Source organism: Gadus chalcogrammus, chromosome 4 (assembly GCF_026213295.1).
Source record: "Gadus chalcogrammus isolate NIFS_2021 chromosome 4, NIFS_Gcha_1.0, whole genome shotgun sequence".
Classification (NCBI taxonomy): Eukaryota; Metazoa; Chordata; class Actinopteri; order Gadiformes; family Gadidae; genus Gadus; species Gadus chalcogrammus.
This window is the reverse complement of record NC_079415.1, coordinates 21,523,847-21,545,974: the sequence shown is the minus strand read 5'-3', so window position 1 is coordinate 21,545,974 and position 22,128 is coordinate 21,523,847. Positions and strand designations below refer to the sequence as shown.

Here is a 22,128-nt window from a genome sequence, read left to right as displayed (position 1 = left end):
CCCATTCAACCAATCAATGGCCTGGACTTTGAGGGCGCTAGTGGTGAAAACGTTCCTTTTTTTGGTTACGTGCCTCTCATTCTTAAGTTTGCCCAAAACTTTGTTGAAACGGAGCCTGAGGTCTCTAGCTTGGCGTTGGTTGTTCCCGACATACGCTCCAACTGTGACCTACCTGTACTGATCGGGACCAACGCACTTGATGTCTTGTATGATGAACACTGTCATGGAAAAAACACTCATGACTTGTCTCATGTCTATGGCTATAGGCAGATCCTTCGCACCTTAAAACTCCGGAAGGAAGTGAACTCTACAGGAAGAATTGGCTTGATAACTCTGAAAAAAAAGAGCAGAGAGTTACACCTGCACAAGGGAAAGTGCTTCTTGAAGGCTACGTCAAGGCTGACACAACCAACGAATGTGCTATTGTCGAACAGCCAAGCACATCCACCATACCTGATGGCATCTTTGTAGAGTTTTGTCTTGTCACTTTGCCCAAGAAGAGTCTTCACAAGCTAACTGTGTGGGTAAGAAATGAAAATGAGCATGATGTAACACTCCCATCCAGTGGTGTCATTGCCGAGCTCCATGCTCCTGAAAAAATCTATGACAACTTACCTAATTCTGACAAGAAAACTGACGCTGTGAAATGTTGTGCTGTCGCTTCTCAGCCAACAGTTGATACAACCAGGTCTCACATTTGACTTCCGTGATTCCCCTCTCCCACAGGAGTGGCAAGAAAAGATAACACAGAGTCTAAAAGCTTATAGTGAGGTTTTTGCCCAAAATGACCTTGATTTCGGGCAAGCATCAAAAGTTAAAAATCACATAAACTTGAAAGACGAAACACCTTTCAAGCAAAAGTCCCGACCGTTCCATCCCATTGACTATGAAGCTGTAAGGAAACATCTGCAAACACTCCTTGATGCAGGAGTGATTCTAGAATCTGAGTCACCTTACTCTTCGCCAATTTTTGTAGTACGGTAGAAGAGTGGAGAGGTACGTCTTTGCATCGACTATCGGAGGCTTAACACTCTGACAATACGAGATGCCTACGCACTTCCCAATCTTGAAGAAGCTTTCTCGGCTCTTGCCGGCTCCAAATGGTTCTCGGTAATGGATTTGAAATCTGGTTATTACCAGATAGAGATGGAAGAACGTGACATAGCCAAGACCGTCTTTGTGTGTCCTCTGGGGTTTTACGAGTTTAACCGCATGCCCCAGGGCATTACCAACGCCCCCAGTACTTTCCAACGATTAATGAAGCGGTGCATGGGCAGTCTCACACCTGGCTAAGACCTCAAAATCTCAGTGAACTCAAATCGTTTCTTGGTTTCGCAGAATACTATCGTCGGTTCGGAAAGGACTTTTCCAAGATAGTCAAATCTCTAAACGATCTTACAGGAGGCTATCCACCTTACTTTTAACGATGTTTATTCCCGTTTTGAAAAACATGATTTTTCTAGCAATATCCCTCTCCTTAGACAGTCCCTCTCTTCTGATTGTGATATTGTCATCAGTCAGGAATGTGTTAGAGATCTTCTAAAACGTGTAAACATCAGGAAGGCCCCTGGTCCAGATCACATCTGTGGGCGCACGCTGCATTACTGTGCTGACCAGCTTAGTAGTGTCCTTCACCATATCTTCCAGAGATCACTTGATTCTAATCAAATCCCCGCTATCTGGAAATCCTCCACTGTGATACCTGTCCCAAAGATCACTAATCCAAGGCAACTTAATGATTTTAGACCAGTTGCGCTAACATCATTAATAATGAAAATCTTAGAGAAAATTTTAAAAAACCTTGTTTTATCTATTGTGGATGAAAAACTTGATCCACTTCAATTTGCTTACCAGTCAGGGAGAGGTGTTGAGGACGCAAAGCTTTTAATACTCAATAACTTGTACAAACATTTAGAAAAGCCGCAAGCCCATGTCAGGCTCTTGTTCGCAGACTTTTCATCGGCATTCAACACGATGCAGCCGCATCTTTTAATAGAAAGGTTGCTATATGATTTTAAATTACCTCATCAGATTGTATTATGGATTTTGGACTTCTTGACTGACAGAGTGCAGAGAGTGTCTGTAAATGGCTGTTTCTCAGATTCTCTAATTATGTCCACAGGCTCGCCACAAGGGCGTGCCCTTTCGCCCTTACTCTTTATCATGTAAACTGACGGATGCAGGAGCAGTCAGGAGGGCAGAAGCTATTTGGTCAAATTTTCTAACGATACCGCGTTATTGTCCCTTCTCCAAGGCTCAGAATCAGACCACGGGAATGCTCTCACTGATTTTATTTCTTGGTGTGATGATAACTTCTTGGACTTAAATGTATCTAAAACCAAGGAACTGATCATTGATTTTAGACGGAACAGAAATACAGCCAAAGAGTGTATCATACATAAGGAAAGTGTGGAAATAGTTACATCTTATAAATATCTGGGTACTATTTTCGATGATCACCTTAAGTTTGATGTAAACACTGAGGCTATTGTGAAGCGATGGCAACAGAGAATTCACCTTCTCCGCAAACTAAATTCCTTTTCTGTAAGTCCTGTCATCCTCTGTCGTTTTTATCAATCTTTTATTGAGAGTCTCCTGAGCTTTTCTTTTATCTGCTGGTTTCACAGCCTCACAGTAAAAGACAGAAACAGCCTGAACAGCATTGTCAACATCTGTTCTAAGATCACCGGAGTTAAACAAAGGGACTTGAATTATTTTTGCAATCGGCAAATCATTAAGAAAGCAGAAGGTATTTTGGCTTCTTCTGGTCATGCTCTTAAAAGTGAATTCTCTGTGTTGCCATCAGGGCGTCGCTATGCTTTACCTGCTTGCAGAACAAACCGCCATTCCAAGTCGTTCATGCCCTCTGCAATTCGACTACTAAATGCTCCGTAGTTGTGTATGTGTATTTGTTGTTTGTATGTTACTGTGTCTGTATGCAAGCTGCTCAAACTAATTGCCCCTAGTGGGATTAATAAAGTTGTATTGTATTGTATTGTATTGTATTGTATTGTATTGTAGAAAGCGCAGAAAAGTAACATCTTGCTCTGGGGGGTACTTCAACCCCAAAGAACCCCTCGCCGACCGGAGGACACCTGCTTGCAAAGCAGCATTTGAGGCGATTGTAACCAAACTCACTTCCTCTCCCATACTTGGCTTCGCCAATCCAAAAATTCCTTACATCCTCCATACAGACGCAAGCACTTCAGGTTTAGGTGCCGCCCTTTACCAAGAACAAGAACGCAAAATGCGTGTTATTGCTTATGTAAGCAGAGGGCTTTCGCCCAGTGAAAAGCGGTATCCAGCTCACAAGCTGGAATTCCTAGCTCTGAAGTGGTCGGTTGTGGAGAAATTTCATGACTATCTTTACGGAAACACGTTCACGGTTGTAACAGACAACAACCCGTTGACGTATATTCTGAAATCTGCAAAACTTGATGCAACCAGTTACCGCTGGCTTGCTGCTCTTTCAACCTTCAACTTTAATATAAAGTATCGTGCTGGAAAGAGCAACCATGACGCAGACGGTCTTTCCAGGTGGCCTCATGAAACTCTCTGCTTGTAGAAAGCGCAGAAAAGTAACATCTTGCTCTGGGGGGTACTTCAACCCCAAAGAACCCCTCGCCGACCGGAGGACACCTGCTTGCAAAGCAGCATTTGAGGCGATTGTAACCAAACTCACTTCCTCTCCCATACTTGGCTTCGCCAATCCAAAAATTCCTTACATCCTCCATACAGACGCAAGCACTTCAGGTTTAGGTGCCGCCCTTTACCAAGAACAAGAACGCAAAATGCGTGTTATTGCTTATGTAAGCAGAGGGCTTTCGCCCAGTGAAAAGCGGTATCCAGCTCACAAGCTGGAATTCCTAGCTCTGAAGTGGTCGGTTGTGGAGAAATTTCATGACTATCTTTACGGAAACACGTTCACGGTTGTAACAGACAACAACCCGTTGACGTATATTCTGAAATCTGCAAAACTTGATGCAACCAGTTACCGCTGGCTTGCTGCTCTTTCAACCTTCAACTTTAATATAAAGTATCGTGCTGGAAAGAGCAACCATGACGCAGACGGTCTTTCCAGGTGGCCTCATGAAACTCTGCCTGAAGACCCTGCTTCTCTTGAGGAGAGAGAGAGAATCCAACAGTTTGCTTCTCATCATCTATCTTCCTTTCCAAACCAAAAGGACATACCAGCTGATACAGTCACTGTCTTGTGCAACCGTCATCTCTTGAGTCAGGCTGACGACGACCTACCTTCTATCAGGGATGGGAAACTGGCGGCCTGTGGGCCACATGCGGCCCGCATCCTCACTCAGTCAGGCCCGCACATAAAAAAAGAAAAAAAAAAAAGAATAATAATAATTGATCGAGTTACAGAAAACTCGGTCAAGAAAGATGAGAAGAATTCATAGAATTCGAAGGCAAACCCATGCGTCTAGTTTGCTTAGAAGCAATATCAGTCATTAAAGATATCCACTTAAGTCGCCACTACAACTACTACAACTGCTTGTTGTTTTTCAGTTTTTTGACTTCATTGAATGATGATGTATGTGAGCCCTTTGCACTGATAAAAATACTGACCATTCATGTGGCTGTTTGAGCATGGAAAACATGAAATGAATGTATGTTGGTTCAATTAACATACCGTACATAGGTTATGATTCTGGATGATTTTTTAGGTAGTGGCCATCCCCAAAATGCACCAGAATACAGGAAATCATATCTACCAAATTCAAAATTGTGTAGCTTCTCTCAGCTCACATTTAGTTGAAGTGTGCAGTCATGTGGCCCTCCGATGGTTATCATGAAAAATGTGACCCTCTTTATCATGAAAGTTGCCCATCCCTGACCTAGGTAAAGTACCTTGCACTTACTGCGGATGCAGTGCCAGACATCTACGGAGAAGCAGAAGTGCTAGGTCGTTCCACCATACCTACATACAGTGAAGAAGAACTCCAACAACATCAGAGGTCTGATCCAATCATTGAGCAAGTTTTCAACATGTGTGAATCTGGAAATAAAGCAAGTCCAAACCTCATTCCTGACTCAGTCGAGCTCAAGCTGATGCTCAAAGAATGGAAGCGGTTGGAGTTGAAAAATGGTCTCCTCTCGTCTATCAGAAGGGGACACCACTTACCAATTTGTGGTTCCCAAGTCTCTGAAGTCTACCATTCTCACGTGTCTCCACGATGATATGGACCACATGGGTTTGGACAGAACCATCGACTTAGTTCGTTCAAGGTTCTATTGGCCGAAGATGGCTATGGATGTAGAGAACTAGATCAAATCATGTGGACGTTGTGTTAGGAGGGAAACGCCACCTGAAAAGTCAGGACCTCTTGTGAATATCCAAACATCTCGTCCCATGGAACTAGTATGCATGGATTATCTGTCCTTGGAGCCCGACAGTAGAAAAACCAAAGACATCTTGGTCATAACTGATCATTATACCAAGTATGCTGTAGCCATTCCAACAAAAGGCTACAACAGTTGCCAAGAGTCTTTGGGAACCGTTTTTGGTGCACTATGGGTTTCCGGAGCGTCTACTGAGTGATCAGGGCAGGGACTTCGAGTCTCAACTCATCCGAGAGCTCTGCACCCTTGCTGGAATAACTAAAGTATGCACAAGTCCTTACCACCCAAGAGGAAACCCAGTTGATAGGTTCAACCAAACTCTCCTGGGAATGTTTGGAACCTTAAAAGAAAAGGAGAAAAAAGTCACTGGCGTGACCATGTAAAGCCACTAACTCATGCCTATAACTGCACCAACAACGATGTCACCGGGTTCACCCCGTATGAGTTTATGTTTGGGCGCCAGCCTAGGCTACCAGTGGACATTACATTCTGTTTGCGAGTAAAAGACGGTGCTCCAAAATCTCACTCTCAGTATGTCAGAAAGCTGAGAGCCCGTCTTCAAGAGAGCTATCAGATTGCAACCAAAAACTCCCAAAAGGTTGCTGAACGGAACAAACGCCGATTCGACAGAGCAGTAAGAGAATCAACACTAGAAGAAGGTGACCAAGTGCTAGTAAGGAACCTGCGCTTGAGGAACAAACACAAACTTGCGGATAAGTGGGAATCCACTGTGTACAAAGTTCTTAAAAGGATAGGAGATCTACCTGTTTACACAGTGCAGCCAATAAATGGAGACGGCCCCGTCCGAACCCTACATAGGGATCACCTACTCGCATGTGGAAACCTGACTGAAGAGGAAATTGAGCCGACCAAACCAAAGGTCTACCGGCCAATAACTAGGCGCAGCCAACCTCTGCTCCCTGTGGAGAACTCAGACTCTGAGGACGACTCTTACTTCTGTCCTACCCAGTTGCATCCCTGCAGAAACAGTGGTTGAGGTCTATGAAATCCCAAGGAGACCGCAACCAATTGTAACACCAACAGAAGAGGCTAACTGCTCACCAGTGCCCAATACCTCCTTGACCCCCCAGCCCCAGGGTGAACCCTGTGCAGGCATTTCCCCAGTATTGCCGGCAGAAGCTGTTGAAACAGTCCCTGAGTTGGTTCAAGGGGGTGAACCAGATATCATGGATGAGCAACTCTCTGCTGAAGAGAATGTAACTTGACAAATGGAAATCCAGCCATGGCTGAGGATGATGGAAATGGAGAAACTGCTGAAGAAACCCAGCAGCTGAACAACAAACCAACCGGTGATACCGATGACAAAAAAAAAAGTGGAAATATCACAGATGGAGAGACAAATGATCAAAACATCACTACTCTTACATCTGGAAGGTCGCGCCAACCACCTGAGCGCTTCCAGTATATCCAGATGGGGAAACCCTTAATCTCCTTTGCACAAAGTCTCTTAGAGAGCTTTAATAAAGTCATTGATGCTATTGGTGACTATGACATCTCCCCTGTAGTCTACCGATAAGAGCATGAAGGGACTCATGCAGAGTCAAGGGGGGAGGGTGTAACTCATATGTAATATAGGGCTAGTAAACCCTTTATTATTTAAAGATGCAATTGCATGAGTTCTCCAGTAGGGAGCGCTCAACATAATTCCAGTAACAGGAAATTACACGTGAGCACCCCGTTTCCAGGGGGTCACCTAGAACCATAACACTGGACAGAGGGCAGGACCTGAATATTGAAAATACAAGATAACTACCGTGAATTATATTGTTCACTTGAATCTCCAGTCGTTGTTTTTTGTTTACACTGTGGATGGTTTGGATACGGCGTGGCCAGCCGTGAACATCGCCATGGACGATTGTGAAGATCCATTCATTACAGATAAGGCAACAAATAGATACACACTAACCTACCCGGGTAGTAGTAAGAGAAACTGAAACACACATATACGGATATCCCACCCTGAACATTCCTTGACCGAACAACTCCTTTCCCAAGGAGTACTGTAGCTGGGGAATCCAGCTACAAAGGACTCATTCTTTTGATATTGTATGTTATTTTTAAAAGCTTTATTTTGTATCAAATGTCAATGTTTTATGATGAAAGGCATTCAAAATTGCCCATCTATTCAGCCAACACCAACTCCCTTCGTGAGTCATTAGTGTTTAGCTTCGAACCTGGACTGATGCTAGCATCCTATCTACCCATTCCGGCTAAGACCACGGATGCTACATGTACATTCAATATCTCTTTGGTAAATGTTTGGCATTAGCTTTCAAATGCTAAAACGGGTATCTCCGTGGAATCCCCATGAGAGAGCGTGCTGGACTGACTGCCAGCCACCATGGATGAACAGTCGGGCACCGAGGTATTATGCCAACTACAAGACAGACGACAAGATTGTGTTTTTAATCTTTAAATCCGGTGATAATCCGGCTGTAACCAGGTTAATCTGGGTGCTCTGGAACCTACAGAAGAATCTGCCTTTTCCGATTAAATCTGTTAATTGAAACAATTTGTCCGCATTGTTTTCCCGCTGGTCTTAAGATCTGAAGAGATTAACGCAGTAGTAATATAAATACACATCTTCTGTGCTGAACAATCCCTGTAAAGCAGTGTGTTCACCCTATAGTGAAATGGCAGCATTGCCAAAAATGCAGAAATGTAAAATGAATTGAACTGAAGAATCTGAAAGGTCAAATGTATTGCCCTGCACTGCTGGTGTGTGTGTGTGTGTGTGTGTGTGTGTGTGTGTGTGTGTGTGTGTGTGTGTGTGTGTGTGTGTGTGTGTGTGTGTGTGTGTGTGTGTGTGTGTGTGTGTGTGTGTGTGTGTGTCTTTAAAGATGAACTGAACTGAAATTTGGTGAGCTGAAGTTTAGTCAATATAACAGATGTATTGTCTGCCTTCTCATTGATACAATAACAAAAAATGGTTGAACTTGCTAAAAGGGATTAAGTTGTACGGTGAAAGTGGTGCAGGGCGCCGCCATGTTGGAATTCAACAATCAGCTACGTCACTCGCATGGTAACCCACTCCTACTCTGTGGCTCTAGCAGCCATAGCAGGTAATGTGTCAGGCTCTGAGGCTCGCTGAAATGGCTACGGAAAAGCAAACAACCAGGTCTACAGGAGGATCATCTTATTGCATTGCCCCTGGCTGCAGTAATGAATTATATAGGGCCAAGGCAGCTGGGGTAATTTCCACAGGCTACCTTTGAATAGGAAACCAGCCCTTAATACATGGCTGGCAGCCTTAAAACTGACTAACCCTTCAATAGCCCCTGTCATGTCAATCCCCACAAGCTAGCACTCCGACCATAAAGTGTATAAACTATTACTCCGACGATATCACAGATCTATGTTTCCAAGCTGCTAATTAAACCACGGCGGGTCTGTAAACAGAAATTCCAGAAAATGTCCCTTTCTACTCACCCTGATGTTCGCCGACTAGCCGATTGCTGATGCAGAGGGAGTTAAACTCGAAGAAGTAGTTTCATAGTAAGATGTATCCGTGCAATATCCATCTGTGCAATATCCATCAACATCCACCAGAAAGTAAACCTCCAACATCCACCTAAAGTGAACATGACACTCGTGAATCTGCCTCGCATCTATGCTCATCCGCGGGTGTATCTCCCAAAGCGCATCTAAGTCTGGTCAGGTCCCGTCCACCCTGAACCGATTTTTTGATGAAACCACGTCTTTAATAACCATGTTATTCGGCTGATAATAAACCATGTTCTTAATAGGTCCATGGTCCCAGGGTGGTTTCAAATAAAACCGGACCTATGCGGTTTCGTGTTAGGATTCGTGTGGACGCCTGAAGCGACGTTAGAGCTGTGTTGAAAGTTACAGGTTTTTTTTTGTATTATTTTTGTAGCTTTAAATACAGCCCCTCGGTCATTTGAATTGCTAACTGTACATTAAAAAGTATTTATACTCAAATCTAAAAGGTTAAGCAACTACTATCTCCTCCTCGACATGAATGTTTTTATACAGCGCGCAGGCTGGATGCGCGGAGGCTTGATGCGCTCCAATTTGTTTTGTGGAGAACCAGCGCCTACAATATGTAGGTACAACAGCGTTTATACAGCTCCTTGTGTTTCAGCAATGAGTCCGTCTTTACAGAGATATTCCTGAAACGCATCAAAGGAAAACGGAGGGGGAATGATTGTTTTCGCCTTGTTACTTGGTTGCTATTCATGGGGCGCTCCAGTGTCTCCGCTCGGACGTCCCTTAGAGAGAGCATGGCCACTTCCAAAACCTCTCTCGCCGCACAGCATCCGAAATGCCCTATGCATGGTTATGCAACGTAATCCCACCATTAGATGGTCAAGGTTGACCGGGACCTCTCAGCAGCAGACCGATTCAATGGCAGTGTCCATGCTCTGGCAGCACCCACACGCACACCAGTCACACCCATACAATCCGAAGGTGGAGCTGGAGCCTGAAATTGATCCCTCTCCACCGGGTGACAGTCGGACACTACAGGTGTGTCCCTCACAGGCTCAAATGCGTTTGCGGGTCTGCAGCAACAACCTAGTCCTACCATGCAAGTGACGTCATCGGCGCTCTAATACTAAAAGACACATTTTCTTTTTTTGCTAAAAAAAGCTATCCTTTGATTTTTTTAATATTTTTTTTAGTGTCATTTTTTTTATAATGGTCATCATTAACATGTTATCGATGTTGATCATTTCAGTTCAGTTCATCTTTAAGAGAATAACGAGCCGGTGCGTGATTAAAAGTAGCCCAATGGAGCGGGAAAAACAGCCCAATCTGGCAACACTGCCTGAACGTCCTCCAAAAGTAGCCCATTCTGGCGGGGGAAACGGCCCAATCTGGCAACACTGCTGAACGTCCTCACGCTCCAGCGTCAATGTCAATCAATGACACCAACTGAAAACGAAGCCGGTATGAAACTAACCCTGCGTTCACACCAAAAGATGCAAAAAGTTGACGCGCGTCGTGATCCCATTCAAAGTGAATGTAGAGACGCGTTGCTGCTTTGCTGCCGCAGCATTTGCTGCCGAGAAAATGGGCAGCAAAACTTGATTTGCGGCGCGTCAAAATCTGATTTGCGGTGCGGCATGCCCGTGCCCGCTGTCGGGCACGGGCGCAGGGCGCATTCACGTATTTTGCGGCGCGTCAAATGCTGCTCGAGTTGAAATATTTCAACTTTTGACGCGCGTCAAAAGTTTGACGCGCCGCAAAACTTGATTTGACGCGCCGCAAAACTCAGGCGTCAACGCGTTCGGGCAGCAAATGTATCTTTTGGTGTGAACGCAGGGTGAGACTGCAATTCTGAATAAAGTTGAAAGTTAGTTACCATGGCGCCCCCCGAGGCAGACGTGTTTGTTGTTTGTTGTTTGTTCGCTCCGCCGTTGAATGCCGAGTTTTTCTTCTTTTTTGTGTGTATTTTGCTTTTTCTACTTTTACTTTCCCTGCATGCCATGCACTGCTAAAATACAGCAGACAGGCATTGCTGGAAATCGACAGCACACACAGCCTTTCTGATTTTAGTGGCTCCATACCACAGGAGCTACAAAACATTATCCGTTACCACGGCAACCACCATCACAACCACCATCAATCCCGGGAAGACCCCGAATCACCAGGCTCAAGCGAGCTAGCTGACCCCAGGATAGCGCGTTGGAGACGCCGACACAAGCGGGGCAAGAGGGTGGGCTTCATGCTAGGCTAAAAGCCTGCGCTAGCCGACCACCGCTACCCAGCCTCCTGCTAGCTAACGTGCGGTCTCTGGAAAACAAGCTGGATGAACTAAGGGCCAGGATTACAACTCATCGGGAAGTAAGAGAGTGTTGCGCTCTAATCTTCACCGAGACCTGGCTCTCAGACAAAGTCTCAGACTGCGCCTTTCAGCTACAGACTCACTCAATACACCGAGCAGACCGGACTGCAGCCTCCGGTAAAGTCAAAGGGGGAGGAGTGTGTGTGTTTATCAACAACTCGTGGTGTGGAGATGTACGGACTGTGCATAAGCATTGTTCGCCAGATGTGGAGTTTTTACTGTTGAGATGCCGTCCCTACTATCTACCAAGGGAATTTACTGCTGTGTTTTTGGCTGCTATTTACATCCCCCCACGCGCCAACTCCACGGCAGCGCTCAGCGAACTCTATGACGTCATCAGCGCGCACGAGACAGCTCATCCTGATGCTGCGTTTATCGCCGCTGGCGACTTTAACCACTGCAACTTAAAGACTGTATTCCCCAAATGTTTCCAACATGTGGATATTCCCACCCGTGATAAGAACACACTGGATCATGTTTACAGCAGCATACGTGGTGCCTACAGGGCCGCACCCCGCCCCCACTTCGGGCACTCAGACCACATCTCTTTGTTCCTGTATCCTGCATACAGACAAAGGCTGAAACAGACAAACCTTGTGACTAAACAAGTCAAACTCTGGACACCAGACACTGAGAGCATCCTGCAGGACTGTTTTGCTCAGACAGACTGGGATGTGTTTAAAGCTGCAGCCACACTGGAGGACTCTTCTGTCAGCATACAGGACTATGCTGAGTATGTGACTGGGTATATTAGCACTTGTGTTGACAACATCGTGCCCACCATACAAGTCAAGAGGTTTCCCAACCAGAAGCCCTGGATTAACAGTCAGGTACGCCACATGCTGCGTGCTCGCTCTATTGCATTTAAATCAGGCAATGAGACGGAGTACAAAGCTGCGAAGTATGCTCTGGAAAAAGCCATCAGAGCAGCCAAAAGGCAGTACAGAGTGAAGCTGGATGGCTTCTATTCCACTGCGGACTCCGGGCGGATGTGGCAAGGCCTGCAGCACATCACTGACTACAGGACCACCACCAGCACCATCAGCTCCACAGACAGCTTGCCGGATGAGCTCAACACCTTCTACACCCGCTTCGAGACCTCCAGCCCCACCACAGAGAGGAGGCCCTCACACACCAGGAGCACCCTCCCCCTCTCCCCCCCACCAACAGTCTCATCAGGACAGGTACACAGAGTCCTGAGGAACATCAACCCTCGCAAGGCAGCCGGACCAGATAACATCCCTGGGCGAGCTCTCAGAGCATGCGCCAACGAGCTGGCTGATGTTCTCACATCCATCTTCAACCTATCCATCAGCCTTTGCACAGTTCCCTCCTGTTTCAAGACCACAACCATCATCCCTGTTCCAAAGAAGAGCCCACCAAGCTGCCTGAATGACTACAGACCAATAGCACTCACTCCAATCATTATGAAGTGCTTTGAGAGAGTGGTGCTGACCCACATTCAGAGCAGAATACCAGACACCCTGGACCCCCTGCAATATCCCTACCGGCCCAACAGGTCCACCTCTGATGCTGTCGCTGCTGTTCTCCACTATTCCCTCTCCCATCTGGAAAATAAAGACTCCTACATCAGGACGCTCTTTGTGGATTACAGCTCCGCCTTCAATACAGTCATCCCCCACAAACTCACAGACAAACTGTCTACATTAGGTCTGCACCCCACCATCTGTGACTGGCTCCAGGACTTTCTGACTGGCAGGCCCCAATCTGTCAGGATTGGAAATAGGACTTCAGACAGCATCATCACAAACATTGGCACGCCACAGGGCTGCGTGCTCAGCCCAATCCTCTACACCCTGTTCACTCATGACTGTGTCGCCTCCCACATAGACAACACCATCCTGAAGTTTGCGGACGACACCGCAGTGATAGGACGCATCACGGGCGGGGACGAAGCGGCCTACAGGAGGGAGGTGGCCAGTCTGGTGTCATGGTGTGAGGACAATAACCTCACCCTCAACAAGGACAAGACCAAAGAGATGATAGTGGACTTGAGGAAGAAAAGGAGTCCTCATCGGCCACTGTTCATCGGGGAGCTTGAAGTAGAGAGGGTGAGCAGCTTCAAGTACCTCGGCGTCCACATCAGTGACGACCTCACTTGGACACTCAACACCACACAGCTGGTTAAGAAAGCACAACAGCGGCTGTACTTCCTGAGGAGGCTGAGGAAGTTTGGCATGTCGCCTGAGATCCTCAGAAACTTCTACAGCTGCATTGTTGAGAGCATCTTGACCAGCTGTATCACCGTCTGGTACGGCAGCACTTCCGCTTTGGACCGCAGACGACTGCAGAGAGTGGTAAAGACTGCAGAGAGGATCATCAGAACCCCACTGCCCTCTCTGCAGAGCATCTACCACTACAGAGTCCACAGGAGAGCTGCCACCATACTCAAGGACCACACCCACCCCCAGCATGGACTGTTTACACTTCTACCCTCAGGACGGAGGTATAGAAGTATGAAGTCCAAAACTTCAAGACTGAAGAACTCTTTCTTCCCCACTGCCCTCAGACTCCTTAACAACAGATAGGAGTCTGTTGTTAAGGAGTATTCTACCTCAGGACTGCCGCAGCTGTTTACATTTTGCTCACGCACTTTGGCTTTCTTGGATTTGCACCATTCCGTTTTATTTATTTTATTTATTTTATTTATTTATTTATTTATTTATTTATTTTTAACTTAAATGTATTATTTTTTCTATCTATCTTGTAAAAAAAAATCTTGGCATTCAGTCTGTGGAAACAAAGGAAGAATTTCATTGCACAACTGAGAACGTCTCATTTATGCATATGACAATAAACACTTTGAATTGAATGATATCGAAATTCCGTTTAGATATTATTGAAGATACAAGTGTGTAGATTTATACAATGGTTTGAACGAAGATAAACAGTTGAACATTTATTTAGTTACGTCTTAAACATTTGAAGTACCAGAGGGCGGCTCTGGCGTCTCGTTTTAACTCCCATGTTAAAAAAAAAGATAGTAGGCCTATATTTAAAAAATCTGAAAAGAAAGGCGCGATTCCAAGCTATTCTGAATATTTAAAAATTTGAATGGAGTCTCTAGGTGAAAATTTAGGAAAGAGATAGGTCCCAAAGTTCGTAAAGAATAATAAAGAAAGAAAGAATAAAACTTATGAAGAACAATAGTTGAGCGCTGCATGTAGCACTCACCTAATTAACACATTATGAGTATTGTTCAGTAAAAATAGGGTCTTTATGCATCCATCATATGTTTTCCTTGGTCATGTTATCCAGCGATGTTTTGTGTTGATTTGTGTTCATAAATAATCCCACTGGGAACATACGCAAGCGGCTAACTTTTCTCTCCCCAGTTCCCCAATCGCCAAGGCCATCTGGAGGTAATAATTGTGTATCAAACATTTATTGCTCAGCCACTACATGTGTTCATTTTTCACTCTGGCTCTAAATTGTTGTCCTTGAGTAACTTTACGCTACTCATTTATCAGATGCGGGACAGAGACAGTATCATGGAGATGTGTTGAATGGGGGCAGTAGCTTCTTAGTTATGTGTGCATTTAGCATGAATCATCTTATTTATTTTTATTGTCTTCATGTCTCTGACGAGGGCCACCCCACAGCCCGATAACCCCCTCTCTGGTACCGCCTGCACATTTTTAACTATTCAACTAGAACCACAACTAGTCTTCTCTCCCCCTGTGTCATCTTATGTATCCCTCCTCTGTTATGGAAGTAATCCTTCCAGCAATATTACGGTCCAATATCATTCACCCTAAAAAAATCATGTTTTTTAGGGTTAATAATGGCATTACTGGAATCATGGGCGTAATTTCCACTCGGGACGGGGGGGACATGTCCCCTCCTCTTTTCAAAATTCTGTTTGTGTCCCCCCCACTTTTCTAACCGCAAAAATCGTGCTTATTTACTGTTTGGCAAGCCATCAGATTCGGGCTGAGAATGTGAATTGAGCTGCTGATTGTAAGGCCCTGATATATATTAAAAAATAATGTATAAAAAATTGCCAAAGACGAGTAGAGGACACGGACAGCCTGACTACGCGGTTCTACAGGGCATTTTGGCGTCTGTGGACTCAGAGTCTCGGACGTGTTCCACCACGCATGCGCACTTGAAAAATTGCTCACTGAATAAAGAGACTTCGCAGGGTTTTTCATAAAAATGAAACGCCAACAGCAATTCAATTTAATGTATTTCTTTGGAGAGGGGATGAAAAGAAAGAAAGGACATGTGAGTTGGTTGATTAGGGGTTGTAAAACAGCATGATTTTTCTATTAGCCATAACTTGAAAACGAGTCCCCCTTAAACCGCAGTTAGACTCACACACCACGGGCTCAATAGGATAACTTGACTCCGCTTTCATAGGGTGACAAGATGTCCCGCTTTGTGCCGGACAGTCACGCGTTTCCGCATACTTTTCACACGTCCCGTTGTCCTACATTGTTATTGACAGTCAAACCCGTGTTTTATAATCTGCCATTTATCAAATAAATGTGTGCGGAGACAGCAGTAAAGGCTTTCATCAGGGGGCGGGGCGGGCTGTTTGATCATGTCAATCAAACTCGGACGCGGACGCAGGTAAGGGCACGCCCACAAGAAACAGTGCAAATCAGGTCAGAACGGCATACAGCACGAGACGGAGGAAAGCACGACTCGTAGGGCTAAGAAGAGGAAATGCAGCTGCGATAAAGAATGGGAAACTATCTATCTCTGGGTGAAACCAGTGAGAAACGAGTCTGGTACCGTTTTGTGTGAAGTTTGCGTGAGTCATTTTTCCATTTCACACGGAGGTGAATACGACGTGAAACGACACAGACAATGCGGGTCTCACAAAAAATGTCATTATTTTATGTATTACCTATTGCCTAATTGTATACACAGGTGTGCCTTTATGGCATTGTCCAGTAAATGCAGATAATTTTCAAATGCATTTCTTTTGTGTAGTTAATCTATGTGATTCTGAGCTGAGTGAGTTTTTTTTTGTTCAGATAATCAGCCTATGTGCTCAATGTAGCCTAATCCAGTGAATATGTGGTTCAGTATTGTTCAACTAGAGCAAACAATTTAATGTGGTGTTTTGAATTGTACTGGGGTTAGGTTGTTGCTCTCTGTTGTTTGAGAAAAGGCACATTAAAGTACAATACTTGATACAATCTGTTTGATTGTATACAGTCAGGTGTGTTAACTTGAGGCACTGTGAAATAGCATGAAAGCTCCATGCCTACTATGTTTTCTCACGTGAGAGAACTTGGGAAAGTTCCATTTAAATAAGATATATTTGGTACATTTTATTTGCAGGCTGTTATGTGCTGCTGAATCAACCAGATGGCAAAGCATAGTAATGTTATAAGCAAAGGGGCAGAATAGAAATGTTTAAAAAAGTTTTTTTAGACTACCTCCATTGGTATCCCACATTGTCCCACACAAACGTAGTCTTTGTCCCACATCTGGTGAATTGTGATCTGGTCACCCTACCCTATTCATATCAGAGATCAGATGAGGTGTAGTTGCGGCAGGTGCCTGTTCAGGGCCTGATAATGTTAGATAACCTTTTAAGGAGGAAAATGATTATATCAGTAGCTTTGACCCCTGTCCATACGATGAATGAATAAAGAAATGTTCTTTATATTAAAAGTTTGAATGATTTTGATTATGCATATTTATTCTGGCAGAATTTAGCATGATGACCAACTTAATTATTTCACAGATTTTGTATTGGTTACCGTAGTCCCTAAATGTATGTAGAAAGACAGGAAATTGTATTCAAATCACAATTTTCTTTCTGGGGGAGTACCCCCAGACCCCCCGGATATTGTGTCCGGGGTTACATGTCTGTAAGTTAGAAATACCCCTTATTATTCTCACACTGTTAATTTATGCAAAACCAATTTAAGCGTATTTCACAAAAGTTGTTTTGTATCATGTCGCTTTAAGGCCCCCCCTCCCGGGTAACCCAGTCTGCCCACTCTAGTGCAATTGGTTGATCGCGACTTCTGCACTACAACTCCGCCCAGTTTGAGCGAAACCAACCTGTTTCACACACTTATTGAGTGCTTTCTCTGTGGCCGCAAATACTCCCCCTGGCTCAGACTTAGATATTTCTATTTTAGCAGACATAAAACATTGATACATACATCAGTCCAAAGCAAAGGGTAAAGTCCAAAATAGCATGATATCACCACTTTAAAACCTCAAACCAAAAGCCCAGGCGTGTGTCTCACCAGAGGCCTGTGAGCAGGGTGTTCTCGGCCAGCACCACGCTGTAGTAGGCCAGCATGCGGTAGCGTGTGCGGCCCTCCTGCACGTTGAACCAGCAGAAGATGTACACGATGCCCACCACCATGTTGAACAGCACCTCCTCCCACTTGGACATGCAGAAGTCTGTGCCTCCGTGCACTACCCAGAAGGCCATGGCGCACCAGTGCAGCACCACGAAGATGCCGAAGTAGAGGTGGAAGAGCGAGGCGAACAGCGCCAGTGATAACACCCGCGACGAGATGGTCAGCAGACGCCACAGCAGGTGCAGCAGCGCACCGCGGTAGCTCATGCTGCGCTGGTCGTCCCGCGAGTCCCGCAGCAGCTTGTGGTAGGAGGCCAACACCCAGGCCAGGGAGAGGAGCGAGGCCAGGGATGACACGCCTGGGGAGGGAGAGGGAGGTGGTGGGGGTGGGGAGACCAGGGGGGGAGAGAGGGTGGTGGGGGTGGTGGGGAGACCAGAGGGGGAGAGAGGGTGGTGGTGGTGAGGAGACCAGGGGGGGAAAGAGAGGGAGGTGGGAGTAGGGGTGGGGAGACCAGGGGGGGGAGAGGGAGGTGGGAGTGGGGAGACCAGGGGGGAGAGAGGGTGGTGGTGGTGAGACCAGGGGGGAGAGGGTGGTGGTGGTGAGGAGACCGGGGGGAGATAGGGAGGTGGTGGGGAGGAAACCAGGGGGGAGAGGGTGGTGGTGGTGATGTGACCCGGGGGGGGAAGAGGGTGGTGGTGGTGAGGAGACCAGGGGGGAGAAAGGGTGGTGGTCGTGGTGTTGGGGAGACCAGGGGGGGGGAGCGGGTAGTGGTGAGGACACCAGGGGGGGAGAGAGGATGGTGGGGGTGGTGGTGAGGAGACCAGGGGAGAGAGAGGATGGTGGTGGTGATGGTGTTGGGGAGAACAGGGGGATAAGAGGGAAGATACAGAGAGTAAAAATATTTTCCAGAGGTAGTCTGTAGAGTTTTTGCAATTGGCCTTCTACGTCAAAGACACAAAGTGGCCTGCAAGGTCGTCCAACTTCAATCAAATCGTTTTTTATCAACAGTTCAAGCCTTTGTAAATAGTCATTCCTATATCCTCAGTACTCAACAGCATAACATTTTGGACGGAATAAACACTAACTGATCATCGTGTTCATAGATTTTGTAAACTCAAGTGGCCTGCAAGGCCACCTTCGTTGAAATTCAACGTAGGCTATTTAGAGCTGCCTCTTCCTCAAAGGGAAGGTGGCGGACCAATGGAGAACGGCGCAAAACCCCAGATCAACGATGTCTACGTGCATCATTTTCTGCAGTCTGCAACAACAACAACTCGGTTCATGTAAACGTTGCACAATTGGGTCATACCATCAGTCAGATTCTGAGAACGCAAATGGCTGATTTCTGTGGAGCAGACCCCCCAGACCCAGAACCCCCAGACCCAGACCCCCTTAGACCCAGAACCCCCCAGACACAGATCCCCCAGACACAGACCCCCCAGACCCAGACCCCCCAGACACCCCCAGACCCAGACCCCCCAGACCCAGATCGCCCAGACACAGACCCCCCAGATCCAGACCCCCCAGACCCAGACACAGACTCCCCAGACACAGACCCAGACACGGACCAAGACCCCCCAGAAAAAGACACCTCAGACCCCCCAGATCCAGACCTCTGAGACCAAGACCCAGATCCCCCAGACACAGATCCCCCAGACACAGACCCCCCAGAAACCAGACCAAGACCCTCCCGACAAAGACCACCCAGACGAAGACCCCCCAGACACAGGCACCCCAGACCAAGACCCCCGAGATCCCCCAGGCAAAGACCCCCAAGACCAAGACCCCACAGACACAGACCCCCCAGACACAAACCCCCCAGACACAGACCACCCAGACCCCCCAGAAACAGACCCAGACCCCCCAGAAACAGACCCCCCGACACAGACCCAGACCCCCCTGACCCAGACCCCCCAGACACAGACCCCCCGGACCTCCCTGACCCAGACCCCCAAGACTCAAACCCCACCAGACCCTGACCCCCTGACCCCCCAGATCCAGACCTAGAACCTGCAGACACAGACCCGGACCACCCAGACAAAGACCCCCCAGACACAGACCCGTCGTCCCCCCAGGGCTCCACCTACACTGCAGTCTCTCTGCACGGTTCTCCTGGATCATGATGCACAGCTGGAGGACCAGCTGGGGCGCCGACTCCAGGAAGGTCTCCAGCAGCCGCAGCATGTTGACGTCGGCGTACTCAAACATCATGGCCCAGTACCAGCGCCGCTGGTGCTCGCGCTGCCGCCGCGACTGGATGCCCAGGTAGAGCGTCCGTATGTACCTGTCGGCACACAAGGACTGGTCTTTACTCTTTACCCATCCCAGCTGGGGGATTCTGAAGAAGGAGGATTATTTAGACCCCTATTGAGGGTTAGAGAAGAGGCCTTACTTTGTACCAGGCTACCTGAGGTACCGATACCATTAGAAGGTTCAGGGCAGAATTCTCTGGTCTGCTGATGGACGGAACTCTACGTTTAAGGTTGGCATGCTAACACGCTAGCATGTTTTATTGTTTAGAATCAATGGCTCGGGTTAGTAGCATGCAAATTCTAGTATGCTATAGTGTAAATCAAGCTTGGTTGATAGTCTTTTATGAACATTTGTTAAAGAAAAATGCCATTATTAATATGAAACAGGCTACTTTATAGGGCATGTTTGTCTGTTTTTAACAAAAACTTGAGATAGAGCTATAGGCTCTGAGCCATTCTTATGCTTAAAAAGGCAATTAGTTTTTATATTTAAAGAACGTGAGAGGGATATCTGAATGGCTCCCAAAATAGCAATTGAACTGAAATTGATGGCAGGTTCGATAACGCGCTGGAAGGAGAAATGCTGCGACTGAATGACTTATGTTTCACCATCTGTATGTTTCACCATCTGTATAAAGAATATACCCTCAGCTTCAAGAACGTCCGTACTTCAAGACGGTAGAACACACCCTGAGATGAAAATGAATCTAACTGTACATATGCAACTGTATTTAGATGAAACAATAAATTAACAAAGGTGAAACATATCATACCTGATTGAGCACAGTTTTTTTTTCATAAATTTCCATTTATGTATTTTGACGAGAACATTATAGAGGACAAATGAAGGGCAAATGAAAGCATGGTCATTCATTCAAAGTGAAGAATAAGCTAAGTGTAGCCAATGAGATAAGTGTATAGCCTATTCGATAAGTGTAGCCTGTATTACTGAACATATCTGACAACCTGAGTGACAAATGAAGCAGCCAGGTGGAGCTCAACTGAAACTTAAGCCAAGCGGAGAGAGAGAGCAGTTCAACCGCTCAGTTAAAGCAGAAATCCGGTGTAAAATGGATCTGGGATATGTTTAGTATGATAACGAGTTGGAATGTTAGTTTAGGAGCAAAAAAGCGTGTATAGACGCATTCTTAAGTTGGCTGTTTTTAGCCGATTCTACCAAAACACTATAAACTTGGAACGATGGGGGCATGTGTTATGGTAAAAACTAAATCGTTATTTTAAACCACTTAAAAGGCTAGAAGTAGCCCGACACTTCTTTGGGAGTATAATAAGGGTCTTAACATATAAAACGAGGCATTGATAACTTTGTAAGTGTACAGATTGTTTATTAAAAATGACATTTTATAGATCATCAGCAGTTCAATCGCGACGCCATCTTGTTTTTAAGACTCAATAAATAGATTGACGAACACAGAGATTGTGCCATCCGTCAACAACATGCAAGCTCTGTTGTCGCCAATCTATTTATCGAGTCCTAAAAACAAGATGGCGTCGACGGGTGAACTACTGATGGTATTGTGTGTATAAAATGTCCTTTTTAATAAACAATCTGTAAGCTTAAAAAGTTATCATTGCCTTGTTTTATATGTTGCATAACACATTTCCCTATCGTTCCAAGTTGATAGCGTTTTGATAGAATCGGCAAAAACAGCCAACTGAAGAATGCGTCTATATGCGCTTTTTTGATCCAAAACAAACATTCCAACTCGTTCGAACCAAACATATCCCAAATCAATTTTACACCGGATTTCTCCTTTAACTGTCTGGTGGACTGACGCTGACCAGGTCTCTCGCTGGTTGAGCTTCTTCAGGTTGCAACATGGCATCATTCTGTGGCTCTCAATACACAGTAGGGACATGTACATGAATAAATTGGATGTGTTTACGTGCACTACTAACTGCGTAGGTGTTCTGAACCCATATGGATAGCATGTTGTACCGTGTGCCTGAAGGCACTCAAATATGGTGTACGGAGAGAGAGAGAGAGAGAGAGAGAGAGAGAGAGAGAGAGAGAGAGAGAGAGAGAGAGGGAGCGGAGAGAGAGAGAGAGAAAGAGAGACAGATTAGGTGGTGGTGTGTGTGCCCTTACATAATTAATGACTGTGTATGGATATGTATATAGATAAGCAACCATCTGGAATGCGGAATCGCACCAACAAATATTCCATGTGAATATTAATAATCAACCCACCTTTAGGCACACACTCGCATAAAAAGTCACAATATCCACAGTACCTGCAACACTAATAGAAAACGAACGCAAATAGATGTTGGAATGTTTACTTTTCTGTTTATTCGTTGTGGTTTTAAAGGATATTATTATCCGTAGCAGGACGGGAGGTTGTCACGATAAGGCTCCAGATGGGATGCA

General features: G+C 45.8%; 1 protein-coding gene across 1 annotated transcript in view; it reads right to left on the bottom strand.

Moving 5' to 3' along the window:
* xkr6a (XK, Kell blood group complex subunit-related family, member 6a) overlaps positions 1–22,128 on the bottom strand; it is a 36,582-nt gene that overhangs the window by 11,228 nt on the left and 3,226 nt on the right. The window contains exons 2-3 of the mRNA XM_056588841.1: positions 19,572–19,768; positions 17,425–17,842 (exon numbers count right to left, since the gene is read on the bottom strand). Of these exons, the coding sequence (XP_056444816.1) occupies positions 17,425–17,842; positions 19,572–19,768 (615 nt within the window). The remainder of the gene's footprint in view (positions 1–17,424; positions 17,843–19,571; positions 19,769–22,128) is intronic.